A 19,613-nucleotide genomic window follows, 5' to 3' on the forward strand; every position below is an offset into this window, starting at 1 on the left:
AACTATTCTACTAGTCCGATTTTTTCTGCTGATATGCACAATCACGCAAAAATAGCTTCTGTCATTTGGACATCAATGCCACCCTGGAAAATCAATTAACTGAGCAACAAAGTCACATGAGACCTCCTAACAGTGGAAAATCTGTGAAAATCACTGGAAAGATGCTGAGTAATACAATATGAGAGGAAATGGAAACAAAGGCTGAAGGGAAAGTGTGACAACTGGAGGAAGTTCAAACTTAGATTAAACACACTTTCACCCAGAAACAGGAGATTCCATCCAGACCCAATATTCATCATTTATTCACACACACAAAACTATTGCAATAAACCTTTTGTGCACTGACAAGAAAAGTCACGTCTACTGTAAACTTTCCTGTTAAATAAGCCAGCAGCTGTCCGCAGTGTAAATATGACTGTCTGAGAGCTCTTCATGATGTAGCTTATGCTACATTAGTCCTATTGGTATGCACACTGAGTAAGCTTGAGTGCAGTGCATGAATAATGAAGAATGGACTAACAGAGCGTCTCTGCGTTGGCACACCACATAACTGAGATTCTTCTAAAGTTTTAGAGGCCGCACTTTGAACTAATGTGGGCGGATCAGGCTCAGCAAAAGACCCTCTAAACTAAATCTCTTCGGCAGGTTGATACTTAAACCCTGGAGCGGCGTCGGACTAGTTGAACACTTTGCTGTGTCATCAGTGATCACAAAAACATCACTCAGTGCTTATTCTGTAGTATAGTTAATAGTTTATTTTAGTATTTAAGCTTAAAATTAAGGGTGTAACGATACATCGATCTGGATTAATGTATCGATTCAGTGATCAATGATCCAATATCATCGATGCAAAGTGAAACATCGATACATATCATATTCTTTAAGATACCACTTTATTTTGAAATTCCCATGGCACTACATCTGTCACCATTTCTATGCAAGCGCACCTCCTTCCTACAAAATGTCAAATCAATTGTGTCAAATGTCAATTGTCAAATCATATTTTGGTTGCTCTTTGTGAGTTGATTGTGTTAAATGGGCATATAATATCAACTCATATCGATCGCAGGCCACTGAATTGAATCAAATCAAAATCGTAGCAGACTTTGTGATATCAGCAAATGTCCTATCATCGTCCAAAGAATCAATATAATAACATATTAAAATGAAAATTGTGGTTTACACCCCGACATAAAATGTGTTATTGTTGTCATTTACATGCATGAACCTTAGAAGCAGACGACTGCCTACAGGGAACTGTCCTCTCCCTCTTGCTCTCCATCTGCACACCGCATCACTATCCTTGCCAACCCTGTCCACAAATACACACACTCACATGAATAACAAAACACCCACGCACATACCTACACACCTCACACACAACGGACCGACACAAACACCTAATACACAACAAACCCACACACCGGTGTCTGAATAATTCCGTTAACACCTCCCATATGTCCACATAAACACACTCCACTAGTGGCACAGAAGCTCATCCAAGTATAAACACCCCGGTGAGCTGCTTTAAAGCAGAACTGCACTGTGAAGATGCCTCTGAGCTCCGTTATGTCTGTGTCATCTCTCCAGCAAAGCAACAAGCAGCGTGACCTTTTCACTGGTTCTCCTCTCAGGAAAACAGAACAGGAGAATCATCAGTATACTGTACGGAGGACGTGCTCTCTCCCCATCATTAGATCCAGCAATTACAAACACATGATTTGATCTTAAATGCTTAAGAAACAAGGTAAATTATGTCATTATTTACAGTTAACTGGATAAACTCCATTAGCTTGTGCAGTGTTATTAGGGGCCATTACTGTTGCATGGCAAAGCTCATCTTCGCTCCACAGGCGTGACGGGTCAGTAGCCTGAAATACCACAGACCAAAGAGAAGCTACACGATCATGACGAGCAGTAAAACATCATGAGCCTCTCTGATAGAAAAAGGTCAACATAGCACGGCTTCCAACTTGATGTAAACTGCTTTGACAATTTGTTTTGCATGAGCCTGATGAGCTTGTTAAATCCTGCAACCTCTGTGTAAGCAGCCGAGAGCAAAGCATGGATGGAAATTCACACTTACCTTTGCTAGATGAGAGTTGATCCATTTTGTGAATGTTCTCTTCTGCACTGCCTCTTGCTCATCTGGAAATTAAAAGGCACAGAGGGCATGTCAATACACGGTAGCTACGTGCTGTTGAGGCTAAAGCCCCGTACGTGATACTAGAGGAGCTGGTGATAACCGTAGAGGACACACAGCCAAATGGGGACATTACATACATTAAGACTTGATGATCAGAGATGACAGATTTGCTCTTGCACAGAAGTGGCTGTTAATTTATTCTAGACGTGGATATGGTTGGATTTATAGCTACCGCAGAATTGTAAAATGCTTAAAATATGAATCCCTAACTAGAACTTTTGTCACTTATAGCCTTTGTAGAACTCCCCCAGCCAAAATCCTACTGTATCACCTCATACTACATCATTTTACACTGCTTCTGGGATGCCAACTCATACCATTACAGCAACCCTGCACCAAACATGTTACGAAGTATGACTTCTGCAATGGTTAGATGTGTGCAATGTGAACAACACAAGCTAATCGATGCTCCAGAGGAGTGCTCTCAAAAAGAGGTCATACAGGGAGATCAGAGAGTGAGTGGGGAGTAAATTTCTGCCAACACATCCAATGAGCCCCTTCTGTGTTCAGTAATAACATGCGTGATTGTTTTGGTCTCTCCCGGCCTCCTTTGTGGTCTATTAATATATTCAGTCCCAATGCTTCATGCATTATGCAGCACGTATAACAAAACAACTGATTTCTTTGCCATAGTGGTGCTGGTGCTGGTGCTGGTGCTGCTGCTGGTGCTGCTGCTGCTGCGTCGAGGACTGATTTCTAACACCCTGTCACGCATGCCGGTATAGGCTAGTGCTGCACACTGCTCAGAGTGGCCATTTTTAAACATCCACCCTTAGAGATATAGACAGTGGTCACGTGTTTAAGGAACAAATGCGAACACTATGCAGGGAGCAAAGACATTGAGTTAACCCACAGGCAAATGCTTCATCACTGATGCACAGGGGATGCCCACTGAAGCATAGCACACACATACAGATACACACACACACATGCACAGCTGTGTTTGTGCAGCATGACACTGTAACTAGTTCATGTAGCACCTACACACCATCAGCATCTGTTATATTTCCAGTTCTATCCCAGATTGGCTACGTATGTGCACACAGATGAAGGGTGCTGCTGCCCTACTTACCACGTAGATACTGAAAAAATCCAGTGACCAGATTTAAAGAAGTCTTTCTGACAGATATGTCCTTATAGTGAGCCATTCTACACCCCACTCTCCGGCTCTCTCCTTTTGCCTGTCATGAGTTCCAGGGAGCATATATGTATGTGTGAAAATAACATCCACTGTGGGAAAAAAAAGCTGGCACAGCTGTCCTCTCCCTTGTCTTTCCAGCAGGAAGCAAAACAGATCTGGCTGCCTGGTTTCCCCGGTGAAAGCTAAAGAGCTGCTGGAGGCTGTGATGAAAGCGTCCCCTCCTCCCTGACACTCTCGCACAAACACACACACACGCACACACCAGACACACGCACACACACAGATGGCAGAGGAGAAAACTCTAGCGGATCGGGTCATTTACAATCCCATCCCTCCATCTTCCTGTGTTTTTCCCCTCCAGAGGAGCCATGCCTGCGAGGATGTGCACAGCCCCCGCTGCACTGCCTCCGTGTACCATCGTACCATCTGAGGCTGGAGAGAGATCAGCTAGAAGCATGGCTCCACCAATCAGCATGCAGGAGGCGGTGATGTCACAGCCCTGGCTGCATTATCCTGATTTATGCGTGCCTGTATGCGTGTGTATGGGCCTGTGTTTGCTTATAAGATTTGCACTAATCTTCTATGAGAGTGACACAGTTAAAAAGCATTACAATGTCCAAAGAAATGATTAAATAAATGTCAAAATTTAACTTTAAAATTTAGTTTTTTGGGCTTTAAAATCATATGAAGTCCCCGTAGACCTATTGGTTAAATAGAACTAAATTAAAAGACTGCTGCACAAAGCTCACCATGGTGTAACAAATCTAAATAATTGATGCTGAGGCTGGTGAATGACATCCACCACCTGCTCTCTCTCTCAATGTCAATGCTATTGTGATGACAAAGCAGACACACCCACCCCGGGATTCCCACTGCACACACAGTACCATGTAAAAGCTCTAAAGCATATCCTTTTTTGTCCTGCAAGACCCAGCTGAACCACTTCAGCTTTGACCAGTGGGTTTTTCTATTGGGACTACTACTCCACTCCTCTGAATGTAACACACAATAGTGAATAAGTATAGTACTTGATAGAAGAAAAATCCCTTTATTCTTTCATGACCACCGGCACACTAAAAGCTTCTCTGATATGCTAAAAATAGACCTGAGCTTGTGATTCTATTATTACTGCTCTATAGACTGCTGGTGGAACTGGCCCAGAAAAGCTATTTGGGTGAAAATGGATTTTTTTTTTGTTGCCCCTTTTACGTCAAAAGTAAAAAAAAAAAAAAAGTAAAAGTAGCACCATTTAAATAATGTTGACAGCTGCGTACTTTTTTAGAGCATTTTTTTAACCTCAACATATTTTTAGGGTTTCAGTAGTTGTGAAATGACCAAATGAGCTGCAACGATTAATCGATTAATTGTCAACTATTAAATTGATCGCCAACTTTGTGATAATCAATCAATTGGTTTGACTAATTTTTTAAGAAAAAAAAAGTAAAAATTCTCTGATTCCAGCTTCTTAAATGTGAATATTTTCTGGTTTCTTTACACCTCTATGACAGTAATCTGAATATCTTTGAGTTGTGGCCAAAAAAAGACTTTTGAGGACGTCATCTTGGGCTTTTGGAAACATTTTCGACATTTTTCACCATTTTCTGACATTTTATAGAGCAAAAAACGAATTAATTAATCGAGCAAATAATCAACAGATTAATTGACAATGAAAATAATCGTTAGTTCCAGCCCTAAAAATGACCAAAAATAACAAGAGTCTACTCTATTGACACTTTTCATTTGTACTTTCATAGTAACAGTCCTAAAAATAGTGCTGATGTGCCACAAGCAGAACAGTGGGTGGTAAAAGGTTATTGTAAAAAGTGTTGTTTTGCTTTTCTATTCAGAATAGTGAGTTGACTGATAACCTTTTAACTAAAGCTTGTACTTTTGCTATTCTAAACGCCCAATGTCAGATAGGTCCAACCCAGGAAAAATCCTCGGCTGCAAAGGAAGTGATGTGTTTTTGTTTCCACCAGAGGCAAACAAGGCTATAGTAGATATTATTTGAAACATTTCATTACAAGTGCCAACACCTACGTTTTGGTCCTGATACAGAAACAATGTGGGTTTTTTTTATACCTTACTTTGAGATATATAAACCTTTTTTTCTACAAAACTATTTTTCATTTAACAAAATAAGCCAAATATCTCAAATGTTGTCTTCACACAAGCAGATGTACTCTGCCTTAATAAAATAAATAATAATACATTTTAGAGCTGCAACAATTAATCGATTAATCGGTTAGTTTCCAACTATTAAATTAATGCCAACTATTTTGATAAGCAATTAATCGGTTTGAGTAAATTTCTAAGACAAAAAAGTCAAAATTCTCTGATTCCAGCTTCTTAAATGTGAATATTTTTTTTTTTTTTTTACTCCTCTATGACAGTAAACTGAACATTTTTCACCATTTTCTGACATTTTATGGACTAAACAACTAATCGATTAGTCGAGAAAATAATCAATAGATTAATTGACAATGAAAATAATTGTTAGTTGCAGCCCTAAATCGATCTGATTAAAAAATATCAAACAAGATTACGAATCTGACTAAGCATTAAAGGCCAACTTTTGAACAGTTTTTGATACCCTAGTATCTCTAGTATACTAGTTTTCCTGATATTCCAGCTGCTCAGTCTCAGATCTAACTAGCTATTAAGGATCTGTAATAACATGTACGCATGTCGGTCAGTTCTGGATCTCTGACAAGCATGAAATCCTTATGTAAAGCAGCTCCCCATCACTGAGTCATTATGTCTTAGTCAACTGATTTAATTAAGCCTGATGTAGTACTAGTAGCTAAGTGGCAATTAAAAGAGGATAGCCCCAGCAACAAACACCAGCAGAGCATCAAACCACTAAAGCATCTGCAATCCACATGAGTAATGGAGTACTTAAGGTGATCTTAGGACAGATGATAACTTTGGCAATCCTGTACTGTAGGTGCTTGGCTTCATTGGCCTGCGTTGGTCACCTGGGAGCACTGTAAAAGCCCACTCACGCTGTTGTTGTTCCATTTAGTAGTGCGGCTGCCTTACTTTAGCTCCGACAGGCCAACAACAATCAGGCAGGACAAGAAATGATCCTGACACTGAAGATTTACTTACAGTATGAATAGTTTCCTGGTCTTCAAAACAACATGACAACACTGTAATCTAATATTCAAAAATGGTTTGTTTTAAACCACTAACTTCTGCAATAATTAGTATTCAAAACAGCGAGAGGCAGCTTGGCTTAGTGTCGAGTGGGAATTGGGCTCTCTGCTCATGAGATCATATCAGTGTGATGGCTGTCTGTCCCTGGCAGCTGCTACTGACACTGTAGAGTAGAAGCATCTCTTACAGCTGACAACATGCACGCTTGTCTTTCTCTTACTCCAACCGTGATGTGAACTACTCCACCCCCTCGGTGAATACAGATTTAAAACAATGGGTGTGCTCTACCGCAATGTTTTAGCTTGCGACCTTATACAACAAAGCTGCAGTCTTGTGTTGTACTGGCTGCATGTGCAGAGTAGGGAGGCGTTTTGGATGATTGACAGACGGGCAGCTTTTTTGATGATTGATTCAATCCTTTCAGTCATTTTTCAAGCAGAAAAAGACAAACATTCACTGGTTTCTCGAGGATTCCCTGTGTCTCATTTTAAACTGATATCTTTTGGTTTTGGACAGTTTGTGAGGCAAAACAAAACATTTGAAGATGTCAACTTCGACATTCTGTAGACTAAACAAGTAATCCAATAAAGGGCCAGTGTGTAACATTTCGGAGGATCTATTTGCAGAAATGGAATATAATATTCATAACTATGTTTTCATTAGTGTATAATCACCTGAAACTAAGAATTGTTGTGTTTTCGTTAGCTTATAATGAGTCCACCATGTTTCTACAGCAGAACAGAGCCAAGCCCACAGGAAGAGCGCCAGGCTTTGAAGCAGATTTTTGTAGTGGCCAAATGGTGGAATTACAACTTCCGTGTCCGTCATGTGATGCCATTGGGCCGAAAAATACTTTTCCCATAGACTTACATTGGGAAAGAGACGTCTGCAATTCGGCGGATATTTTTTTTTGAGGTAAATCAAATTCCCAGCATGAACACTTGAAGAGCCCTTATTTAAATCATTAGGTCCCAAAAGTTGTAAAATTCACTAATAGACAAATCCTGAGTTATTTCCCTTCCTCCGTTCATGTTAATGAGCCCCAGACCGAGGGCTGTGAGGCGGAGTTAAAGAACACGCTACTGTGCCTGCTCTATGGCCCCAATGGATGTGAAAGACCGCCGGAAGATTCAGGTACTTTATCACACGGCAGTCGAGCCACTTTGGCTTCATGCCCAGAACGGGCAAACCAAACGCCGGTGACTCGAAGGCAACCGTAGTTCTCCGACACACTTGTAAAACTGCAGTAATGTGAGCCACAGAGTGCAAAACCGTGATACCGGCAGCTGCTGTCTGACTTCCGTTGCTCCTAAAGTAGTGTTATTATGGTATGGATGGCCTCTGAGCGAGGCGAACGGCGTTACCACGGTTTTGCACTCCTTGGTAAGGGAGAAGTAAGTGGAGGGGTATTCAGTTGGTTGCAATCTGAAACCACACCACTAGATGCCACCAAATCCTACACACTGTACCTTTAAGTGAGAAAATAATTGCTTGTTGCAGCATGTTTTTCCCTTTCATGTTGTGTCACTTAGATACTTATCACAGGAAGCAAACAGGCTAAAAACTACACAACATTTCATATTTGATTACTGGAAATCAGAGAAAAATAGGGAAAAGTAACCATGTAAAGAATTTTTTTATCAGTCAGTATGTGATCAGGGAAGGGATTCACCACGCTATGACACGTCACCGCAAACCTTTCACCAGCTGGTTTCTTCATATCCTGTTTGACACACGGTCTCAACAAGAGTGAAACCAACAAGAAACCCAGACATAATGAGAGCAACGCGCTTGTCATGCACCCTCCACCAGGCAACCAACAGACATCAATTGTACCCTGAGGGCATTTAAGGCCGCAAGGTGTTGCAACACTATGGTGCTATGGCGCTGAAATCAAACAGACGAATGCTACGATAGCATGATGAAAGCAACAAGTTGAAGCAAGTGTTTTCTCTAAGGTTTCTTCACAAATCTGTTTTTAATACCCAATGAAGACAACTACAATCAACACTAGCTAGATGTATTCACAAGACTACAGATTTACTGTTGTCAATAATTCATCCACCCAGATGGACTGTTGCTTGAGTCAAAGTGTGGCTGCAGTAACCCTCTCTGTAGGATGCCTTTAATGACAGGAAGCTGCGTTTGATTACCAATGAAAAAGCCCAGACTACCTTGCTGCCCGCCGTCTACAGAGCACCTACAGCCACTGGCACAGTAATATCTTCCATATGTGACCTGACTGACACCGAAGACCACTTCCTGTCATGAAACAGGCAACAGCGGCTGGCACTTTGCATGGCAGATCATGCCATTTGTGCACTGTTCAGGTGAATTTCTGATTTTGTGCGATGGTCAGCGAGATAAATTTAGCAATTGCATCTCTTTGTGTTTCTATTATTATCTTGAAAATTGATTGAAATCTGATCCATTATTCCAGCAGCGGCTAAGAAGAAGTTTAGTTTGTTTAGTTAGCACTGACACTACACAGCATTAACAAAAGAAAATATCTACTTAGAGAGACTTAAACATCATCAACTTGTCTGAGTCAGTACGACAGTCTCAAAATGTGTGAAACAAATAGGCAGGTGCTCTTTGTCATGACACATTTCACCCTCATTGTGCTTAGAGAATAAATGTAGATTAGCTGTGAAACCAAGTCTCTCTAGAGCAGGAACTGTGGGCACAACCACAGACAAATGTTTCATAACAGTCGCTATGGTAACAAGCTATAACGTGTAAAATTTCCTGGTATACTGTACACCCAGAAATACATCTAAACTGAGCGGAAGCGGATGCCAGAATAGACAAAACTTGTGTAGTGATGGTAGTGGCCTAATGCCCTTGTAACGGAAGGGGGGGACACCAACAAAAAGAGACTCCCGCTATCGATCTATTCTCCTACCAAGGGCAGAAAGGGTGTCAGATTTTAGTCTCGTTCGGTGCATTGTCTGTGCATTCATGAAGCCAGAGTTGTTGTGAGTCAGTATCCCATGTCAAGCCTCAGATCAGATTAAATGCTCCTGATGATCCCTCAAAGAGAAAGAATACAATTAAGGAGTTAACTTTTAACCCAAGACTTGGATAAAAAACATCAAATTATAGGCAAAAATTTGCCTATTGCTTGAAAGAATTGTGTCCAAAAAACATTACGATCTTTTAACTGGCGACAAGATGACTTGATACTACTTGAAAAATGATATGAAAATGCTTTCCTCTCATGCAACAAATTTGGCTTACTCATCACTACAGAAAATCTGATTTAAAGATAAACAGATGAGCAGAGAGCTCTGATCTATGTGTCGATCAGGAGTTTCACAATATTCACTTAAAACAAATCCTGTTACTTCTCAATTACCCTATCTAGGCCGGCAAGCAACATGGTATGTCTTTTTGTAGTTTGATCACAAGATATCACAAGAATCCAAAGGAATTTTCTTATTATAACAAATAAGATTACGTGCTATTTGAAAAAATAAAACTGGTGACAAAAGACACCATGTGCACAGGAAATGGAATTATCCAAACGTTTTCTATTTTGCTTTCAACAGTTCAAGAACAGGCCAATTGCACAATGTAGGACTGTAACGTATAATTTTTAAAGCATTAAATAAAAAAAAAAATGTTTGTGCATCTTATAACTCTAAGTCTTTACCAGCAACGCAGAATGCAGAGAGACACAAAAATAAGTTACACAGGGAACAGACAGACCGTTAACTGAAAGGATATCCCAGTATAATAATCCTAGTAGTTTAATTTGAATATGTTTTGTAACTGTATGCTTAAATGCTTCTATGTGAGTAAATGAATGTGTGGGTGTGTGTGAGCATGTGTGTGTGTGTGTGAGCATCCTGCCTTGCAGAAGCTGGCCAACTTCAGATGGGCACGCAGCCCAGGCTTTGAATCAGCACAATATCTTTGTGCAGCAGCAGCGCAGGAGGAGAGTGTTTTGTCCTAAAGCCAGCTGAGCAGAAGAAATGACACTTACCCTGCAGTTTTTGCATCACATTAGCGATGTCCACAGACGGCCGTCCGAAGTGCCTTGGAGAGGCCATGGCGTCTCGCCGCAGCTGTATGACAAGGTGGGTCACTGATGCTGCTGATGGCAGAAGATCCTTCACAACTGTCCTGAGTGGGACATCCCCTCTGCTCCTCCCTCGCTCTCCTTCTCTCTCTCTCTCCTTCTCTCTCTCTCTCTTTCTAGTTTCACTGCAGGACCAGGTCCAATTGAATCTCAGGTTTCATGCAGGGACAGCAGGTTTACGATCCAATAGATGCACCTCTTCCATTCATCGCCTGCAAAAGAGAAGTGGTTAAGAGTTTCAGTTGTGGCCACACCTACTGTCAAGCTGCTATTTCACTATGCTGCTTTGCTCACCAGTTATTAACTTCTCAAAAGGTTTATAGGCCTCCTTTTGGGACCAACTAAACTTATTTTTTTGTTCATAAGTACATGTTGAATGACCACACAGCTATTAGTTACTTCACAGTTTACCTCATTCATTGAAATACTACCACCATCTGCATGTTTTAATTCATATTTTCATGCTTCTATTCTAGTTTTCATTGTTTTTGATGTTGTTGTTTTTACCTCTTGGTTCCAATTTTGTGTTTTATTATGAAACTACAATTTATTACCCTCAATATAGTTTGCATATGCTTGTAGAGAGAGTTTCCCATTTATCAATAAAGGTTAATTTCCCTATCTACGATGCCAAATAATGTAGTATGTCTTTTTGTAGTTTTGTCACAAAATATCTTAAGAAATAATCAATATGCCACCTGGGACAAAATGTACAGTACATGGTGACAAAAGAGGCCGTTCAATGAGTCAAGAAGACATTTTGACATGTTACAGTAGGAAAGGCACAGGTGCAATTAATGAAATAAATTAATAATGTCTGACTTCCATTAAACTGCTTCAGGTTCATGGTCCTGGTTCACAGTCATGTCTAAAAACAGATAATGTTATTTGTAACACCTGTGCTGGAGAACAGACAAATTACACTATTTATTAAAACATTGTCACTTTTCCTGTATAAATAAAAAGGTGTCAGTAAATCAATTAATTGCTTTACATGACAAGTAAGATTCAAAAGCAAGTATATGCTGACTCATGCAAGGCTAACTATGTCACTAGTTCTCAAGAAGTGCCAGTGAGAAATTTACAGGAAGACACAAATATAAATAGTCATCCAGTTACACAAAGATAGCAAAGATAAGCAAACATAAACCACAAAGCTATCATTAACAGGCTAGTAACTGGACAACAACATTATATTATATACCAGTAAAGTGAGTTTACAAGTGTAGATAACTATATAAAAAATGTGCTAAAATAAAGAGTGAAACTGTTTCTTCTTGGCAAACTGCCCACTAGCACTTTGAGGCTAATAAAAAAAAGGAAGTGAGCTAAATTTGTGAGTGAGAAAATGTATGAATTAAGATAGCTCAAAGAAGTTAGCTAGCTACATATAGGCACAAACCAAACTGTTTCATTATGTTACATGTAAGCCTGCTGTTGCACATATTATATTATTATTTTTAACACTTAATTAGACATTATGGCACAAAGTTGTGCACCTGTTTAGCTGTTTGAATGGTGTATTAGCGCCACGAGAGGAAGTTACCAGCTAAAACACCACAAACTTACCTTACAATAGGCTCGAAACCGTCACAATAATAACAGTTAACGCTTCAGTAAACATTAACCTAACAACCAACAGGCAAACACTATTAATGAAACACAAAATCATGTCATCTTACCACTTTCAGGACTGCAGAGGAGGAGAGCATGATGACTTTACAGAGGAAGTGACTCTGCGTGTGTGTGTGTGTGTGTGTGTGTGTGTGTTGCCTTGTTGCCATGGGTAACAGTGGAAATGAAACATTGTGGCAAGTGAAGTGAAGTTTGTAACCACAAGAAGAAGAAGAAGGAGAGCGACACATTGCTGCTGCTGTTGGCAGCAAACTGCACAAACTGGAGGAGGAGGAGGAGGAGGAGGAGGAAATGTGTGGTTCAGTTCCTGCCCTCCTAATTTTTAGGGACAAAAGAGGTCATTCTTTGGGTGAAGAGAGGAATTCCGGGCATCCCCTCCTCTCTCTCTCTCTCTGTCCATCCCCCTCTCCCAAAGTTTGTTTATGGCACTCCACAGTGACCTTTGTAGCATAATAGACTGTGATATGAATATCATTACAATATTGCTGTAGTTATAAATGTTTGAGCAAAAGGTTAGGGGTTTCTCACTTTCTAGTAAGCTATTAGCAAAAGAAAGTCACACACACAAAAAAGAAAATAGTTTTAAGGTTATTCCCTATTCTGAGTATGAAGAAAAAATTCAGGATATGTATTGCATAGCTCTTATTTAATTTTTTTATTTTTATCTAGCTGTTAAATTAATCAGGAAGACCTCGCCAATGTAAAGGGATAGGGACTGCAGACCATCTGGATCACAATCAATCTGTTCAAGGTCTCATATCGTGCTCATTTTCAGGTTCATACTGGTATTTTGTGTTTCTACTAGAACATGTTTAAATAAGATAAGATATTCCGTTATTAGTCCCGCAGTGGGGAAATTTGCAGTGTACAGCAGCAAAGCGGATAGTGCCAAAAATAAGATGCATCAGCTAACACAGTAAAAAAAGAGCTAAACAAAAAAATATGAACCATTTAAATAAAAGGAAGTATAAAAATAGGAGCAGCATATACAGTATTGACAATAAACAGACTACTAACAAAATTGCAGAAGTGGAAAATGATATTGCACAGTGAGAATGAATGAAGGAATGAATGAATGAATGAAATTCCATGACCCTGATCCTCTGTGTTCAGCAAATAGAAGAAGATACAAAGCAAACTCTTCCCTCCACTTATTTCAGGAGAACACTGACTGGACATATTCAATATGAGCAATTTGTAATATTGGAATAAAAAAGCATGAATTCAGTTCAAGCAACAGAAGCATCAACTCACTCCAGACCGGTGACTGCAGGGAGTTGACTATGTTTGTACTCAGCCAGCTGGTGGCTCTCTCCTCACAGTCAAGATTGTGTTATTAATAAAAAAAATAAAAAAACATAATGTACCAGTGCAGAATATGTTTAAAGTTGTATAAAACTATAAAGTTTTACTGAAAACTACTTAGACTTCCTTGCTAATTTCAAACAAAACTTTCAGTTTGTCACAGCTGGTGTGAGCAAGGCAACAGGGGAAGGACCCAAATGCAGATATAATGTATTGCCCAGAAAATAAATTAAGATTTTCAGTTTTTTTATTGAAGAAATCAGCTTACAAACAGGTACCAGTAGGCAGGCGCAGATACATGAAGCCAGAAACCAGAGGCATGAAACAACAATGTGACATAGCAATTTTGACATAGTGACTGTGAAGTGCTCAAAGCTGCAGTTCCCCAAATCAATCATCATTGTTAGTACTTTAGCGCCACCTGCTGGACATATTTGAGAATTTCCCTTTTATAAAACATTCTCTCTGGCCTTTTCCTTAATAATATTGTTTGAGGAATTAGAAGACATCCTAGAAAAGTGCTTATACCTAATAAAGGCCCTACTTTAATGCTGTCTTTAAAAAAATTTAGCCTCTAAATCTGTAGAATAGAAAAGGAACAGTTGTAGCTGTCTATTGTTGCTGAGCTGCAGAAGGCCGGTTTGTGTTCATGTCAGCCTGAAGACACTGAGGTCAGGAGAGAAGCAGGAACACTGCAACAATTGAAGGAAATCCCTGTAGAGGCTGACAGCTTGATAGCCTGCAGACTCTGGTAGATGATTAGATTTTCATGGTTTAGCTTATCCAGAACCTTGTCAAGACACTTGTACGTCAGAAGTAAGATTGTAAAGTCCTATTAAGCAAAAATGACAGCATAGGAAACATGACATAAGCCAATAAAGCCTTTGTTGAAATGTACACTGTTAGACTTTTTATTGTATTGCTCCCGCTGTCTTTCAGGCCCTGAGAAGACAGCTACCGAATTCAAATGGTAGTATTTTCTTGGAGACTGATCCAAGTCACTCCGGGGCCTCGAACAAGCCCAGTTCATCATCCGCCCTCTGTAGCATCTAGAGAATAAGTTTGTTCTTTTGAAGAACCAAGTTGATGAGGGTGTGAGGGTCTACTGGTCTTACACCCTCTGTAAAAGTGGTTGGAAATAGAAAGTAATACCCAAATGGAAGATTTTCAAATGGGTATATTTTCTCAGAATAAGGCTGAAATGGCCTGAAAGTTGCACCAAACATCCCATTTCAAAACCTGAACCTGCACCTGAGGCGCTGACTCTGTAGACCATCTGGGGAACTATCTTCTTTCAGGAGCATCCTATGGAGGTGGAACCAAGTCAAACTTAAAGAGCAGCCTCTATTATCATAGATATTTCAATTTCACAATGATAAGTCATTTAAAAGTCTTTTTATACGGCTTAGCCAACAACTCAGTCCAATACTGGATCTTAAAGGTTCATACTTGTATTTTGGGGCTTGTATGTTTACATGCTTTAATGTTAAATTTATTTTTCTCATGCTGTCTGTCTGAATATACCCTCTGTCTGAAGTGCTTCGTTTTAGCGTCTGTCTCTTTAAAGGTGCAGTGTGTAGGATTTGGGGGCATCTAGCGTTGAGGTTGCAGATTGCAACCAGTTGACACTTCTCCCAATGTAGTTTGTCCGTTCTGGGCTACTGTAGAAACATTGCAGCAGGCTCCGTGAAGAAGACCAACTCAATATGTAGATATAACCAGCTAATTTTAAGGTAACAAAAACACAACAATTGTTATTTTGAGGTGATTATACACTAAAGAAAATATACTTATTAATATTATATTCCATTTCTGCCAAGAGATCCCCCTAAATGTTACACACTGTTCCTTTAAAGTTAATTCTGATTTGTCATTATATATTTAAAATGTAATGAATTATTATTGCAACCACTGAATCGGAGAAAAAAATAAGAAATAAGCCTACATAAACAGCCCATGGTGAAACATTTTAATTAATTCCTTATATGTGCACCATATATATAGTTATAGCCTAACTACAGTAGCACAAGCTCTAGTGTATTAACAGTAAGTTACTGCATTTTTGTTTTTAAATACAGTAAGTAAATGACATATAACATCTGCAGTATACCCATAATGCTATGCAAATTACAATAAGTAGCTGTAAAAGTGTTTTAAGGCAGGTTTACTAGGAATTTTGTGGTATTTCACTGTAAAAATGAAACCAAAGGCTAACAGTGTATTGATCCCCAGGAAATGATGCAAAAGGAAACGGCCCTGTTTCCCAGTGTTGTGTCCCACACAGATAAGCAATGCACTTGCTAATTTTAAGGCCAGAAAGGGAAGGAAGCATGACAGCAAAGTTTCCTCCATACCAAACACTGTAGAGAGGGGGAAAAAGCAAAAAGCCTGTCTTGGAAAAAGCTCAGTGTTCGTCTGTCTGCTCGGAGTCCGTGTGGAATCTAAAACACCAGCTTATGGTGGAATTATGGCAAATAATGAAACACATCCCTTGTTGCAGATACTAAAATCATTTAATCAAGGTAAGTCTATTTGTTTCTTTTGAAGATCTAGGTATTATTTCCCAAAGCTACTCGTAGGAGTAGCATGTTGTATTGTAAAATGCAGATGTGATAGTTCTTCAGTTGATACAAAAAGTTTTATTTTCACATAAAAATCTATCTTTCTATGGCCTACTGAAACACACAGTTAAAACAGTTTACATGCACCACATATTTGGAACAAATTTCCAGAAAACAACTTTCAGTTCTTTTAAATCGCAGCTTAAAACCTAAAATCTGCTGCCACGGCCTTTTATTAAGTTAAATTTAGGGCTATTTATCATATCTTTGTTTGCACTGTAACATGTTTTATCATCTATTTAATCTAATTATTTGAAAATCCTGTTTATATATGTCTTGTTTTTCTTGTATGCCTTATGTTAATGCCTGCTAATGTCTTATATAAAGCATTTTGAATTGCCTTGTTGGGGAAAAGTGCACATAAACTTGCCTTGAACAGCTCTTCGTGAGAAGACAGGAAGCTTTTACCATTTCCAGTACTGTGTGACATCATTTCAGGACAAATGTGACAATCAAATGATAAAAAGTTATTTTTTCAGTTTGTGCTCCAACACAATGATACTTCCTAGACAGTGAACCCACACGCAGGTATGATGTAAGATTTTATATAACATTGTGTCCAGAAATAGCAAATCAATAAAAAGAACAAAATTTCCTGAAAAAAATCTGGCACATACAGTATGAGAAGTACTTTATTCAGCTGATGCAACTGCTGCTTGTCTATGCTAATAAGATTTTATTTCTAACTTGAAACTGAAACGTCCATCTGGGGAAATAATCCTCCCCATTTTTAGAGCGATGCATCCTGCTTCACATTCTGCTATACATCCCCCGCAGTATTTCCCCTTTTCTGACACTCTGCATTGATTTATTTTCCTTTCCAGGCGATATGATCTTAGCCTTCTGTTTATCTGTGCTTGTGGGCCTGCTGCTGGGTGCTCTGGTCTACGTTCTGCTGACCTGGGCCTCCCGGCGCAAGGCCACCGCCATGATCACCAGGCGCTCCAAAAAAAAGAGATCTGGCACTTCACAAACAGCCACGAGCAACCAGCTGGGCCTTTACAGGAGCACTTTTCTGAACGTCTACAGACAGCCCTCTCTGGAGCCAGTGGGCCCTCTGGGGAGTAAGCCCGGCGTGGAGTCCTCCACCTTTCGCCCAGTGGCCAAGAGAAGCAGGGCCGGCCTGGAGATGGGAGAGGACACTCTGATGCCTGATGCTGATGACACAGCGGCTTCGTCGGATTCAGCATCCCTTGTGCCAAACAAGAGACACTCCTTCTGGTTGGGCAACAACGGACTTAAAGGATTCCTGCCCTCACAGACTCCCCCTCCTGCATACGACAGTGTCATCCACGCCTTTGAGGAGACCTGCACTTGAATCTGTCTGCATAAATACAAGAGAAACTGAAAAAGGAGAACTTTCTGGGATTACACAGGACTTTCTGACTCTACTCTGCTCTTCAGACCATTTCTGATACTTTTCAGTCTAAAACAATAAGATGCTTCCACAACCATCAAGTCTCAGTATATTATATTATGCAACTAACGATGATTTCCATAGTCAATTAGTTTGTGTGTTATGTTCCCAGAAACTGGAACTCAATGGTGGGCCACGGGCCAAAAGACTACACCTATTTGTATTGTTTAGATGCGATCCCAAGTTACCTTGATTGAATATCCTTTTAGCTTTTACATAGTTAACCCCTTAATACCCACCTGCTGATTACAATTGGGCTCATTTCCAGTTATATCAAATTCATGCAATTCTAAGAATATTTAGGAACCTCAGTACGCAGAAATATTCAAATTCACCATTTTTAGTATAGGCGAAAATAACAAATTTTTACTACATTCAAAAAACTGCATGGTTTTTGCTCCAAACTGCATGCGATTATCATAAAGTGGGCATGTCTGTATAGGGGAGAGTCGTGGGTACACAAAGAACCCATTTTCATTCACATATTTTGAGGTCAGAGGTCAAGGGACCCCTTTTAAAATGGTCATGCCAGTTTTTCCACACCAAAATTTAACCTAATGTTGTAGCGTTATTTAGCCTCAATCCTTACACGCTTACATGACATGGTTGGTAGGTTTTCTAGTTTCATATGATACCCGTACCTTCACTTTAGCTCTAAAACTGAGCATGCTGCAGGCTTCCCGACAAGCTAGCTTGACATGGTTGCTACCAATGGATTCCTTAGGTTTTCTTTTTTCATATGATAGTATCTCCAATATCTTCACTCTAAGATAATCGCTAGAAACATCAGGCGGGCCAAATTGAACCTTATGGTGGGCCAACTATGGCCCGCACGCCCCACTTTGGCAGCCCTACTCTATAAAATGTCCAGAGCCCAAAGTAACTTCTCCAAATGTCTTGTTTTGTCCAAAACCAAAAATATATATATATTTAATTTACAATTATATAAAATAGAGACAAATGCTAACACTGGAGAAAATGTAACAAGCAAATGTTTTGCTTGAAAAATGACTCAAATGATCGGTCAATTAATTGACTAATGCAGAACATCTCATGACCTGTGACGTAGTGAAGAGAGTCTGAGGTATTTTATCACATGAAGATGAGGTAAACACTGTGTGCTAGATTATCTAATATATCACAATAAAGATTTAATGATGATTTGATTCCAGTGCTTGTGCTTTTTGTGCATAAATGGAAATCAGTTTATTTTAATTTTTTTTAAATGACTGAATCTAGTGTCACCATATGTTACTTGTGAAATAGAGGAAAGTTATTAAAGGTCCCATATTGTAAAAAGTAAGATTTTCATATCTTTTATATTATAAAGCAGGTTTAAGTGCTTTATAAATACTGTGAAAGTATTGAAGCGCTCAATATACGGAGAAATACACACAGCCTGTATTCAGAAATTGAGCGTTTGAAACAAGCTGTTAGGATTTCTGTCCATTTGTGATGTCACAAATATACAATATTTAGACCATTACACGGTTTTAAACGTAAACATTTCTAAATGTGTCCCAGTTTATTCCTGGTTGCAGTGTATGTTAATGACATCAGCTGACAGGAAGTAAACATGGACCCAAACTGCCAGGCAACGCAATTCTGTTGCAATTCCGTTGAAATGCACTAAAACGGAGCATTTTCAGACACAGGGTAAATACAGGTATATTCAAGCAGAGAGTATGAGCAAAATAAATGTTTTTTTGAACATTACAGCATGTAAACATGTTCTAGTAGAAACACAAAATACAAGTATGAACCTGAAAATGAGCATAATATGGGACCTTTAATTAATAAAACTATGGCAGGAAGGACAGTCAGTTAGTAGCACATCCATCACATCAAGGTCTTGTGTCAAGAATGTCACTTCAAATTGCATTACAAAGATGGGGTGCGCCTTGTGAGGTTGCCATTATGGAAGAAAACCCCCTTTTTGAGGCGCAGCAATAAGTCTAGTATTGATTATAGTGGCATGTGGACCAGACTCCATATCAGAATCTATTGAAATTTAATTAAACTGTGCAAATTTATCTTAAATTAAT

General features: G+C 39.4%; 2 protein-coding genes across 15 annotated transcripts in view; one reads left to right on the top strand and one right to left on the bottom strand.

Annotated features, from left to right (window-relative positions):
- Positions 1–12,433, bottom strand: part of syne1b (spectrin repeat containing, nuclear envelope 1b) — a 90,700-nt gene extending 78,267 nt beyond the window's left edge. For 9 of the 14 annotated variants that reach the window (XM_074660187.1, XM_074660190.1, XM_074660186.1 and 6 more), the window contains exons 1-2: positions 3,279–3,768; positions 2,087–2,148 (exon numbers count right to left, since the gene is read on the bottom strand). In XM_074660187.1, coding sequence (XP_074516288.1) covers positions 2,087–2,148; positions 3,279–3,354 — 138 coding nt within the window. In that variant the 5' untranslated portion in view covers positions 3,355–3,768. Of the gene's footprint in view, positions 1–2,086; positions 2,149–3,278; positions 3,769–10,494; positions 10,803–12,272 lie in introns of those variants that run through there. The other 5 variants (XM_074660198.1, XM_074660189.1, XM_074660199.1 and 2 more) reach the window with 2 other exon arrangements.
- Positions 12,434–15,854: 3,421 nt separating this feature from the next.
- Positions 15,855–18,729, top strand: myct1b (myc target 1b). Its single transcript, XM_074661003.1, has 3 exons — positions 15,855–16,052; positions 16,976–18,205; positions 18,244–18,729. The coding sequence occupies exons 1-2, from the start codon at positions 15,998–16,000 to the stop codon at positions 17,467–17,469; spliced, it is 549 nt and encodes a 182-aa protein (XP_074517104.1). The 5' UTR covers positions 15,855–15,997; the 3' UTR covers positions 17,470–18,205; positions 18,244–18,729.
- Positions 18,730–19,613: the final 884 nt, after the last annotated feature.

Source organism: Sebastes fasciatus, chromosome 15, assembly GCF_043250625.1.
Source record: "Sebastes fasciatus isolate fSebFas1 chromosome 15, fSebFas1.pri, whole genome shotgun sequence".
Classification (NCBI taxonomy): Eukaryota; Metazoa; Chordata; class Actinopteri; order Perciformes; family Sebastidae; genus Sebastes; species Sebastes fasciatus.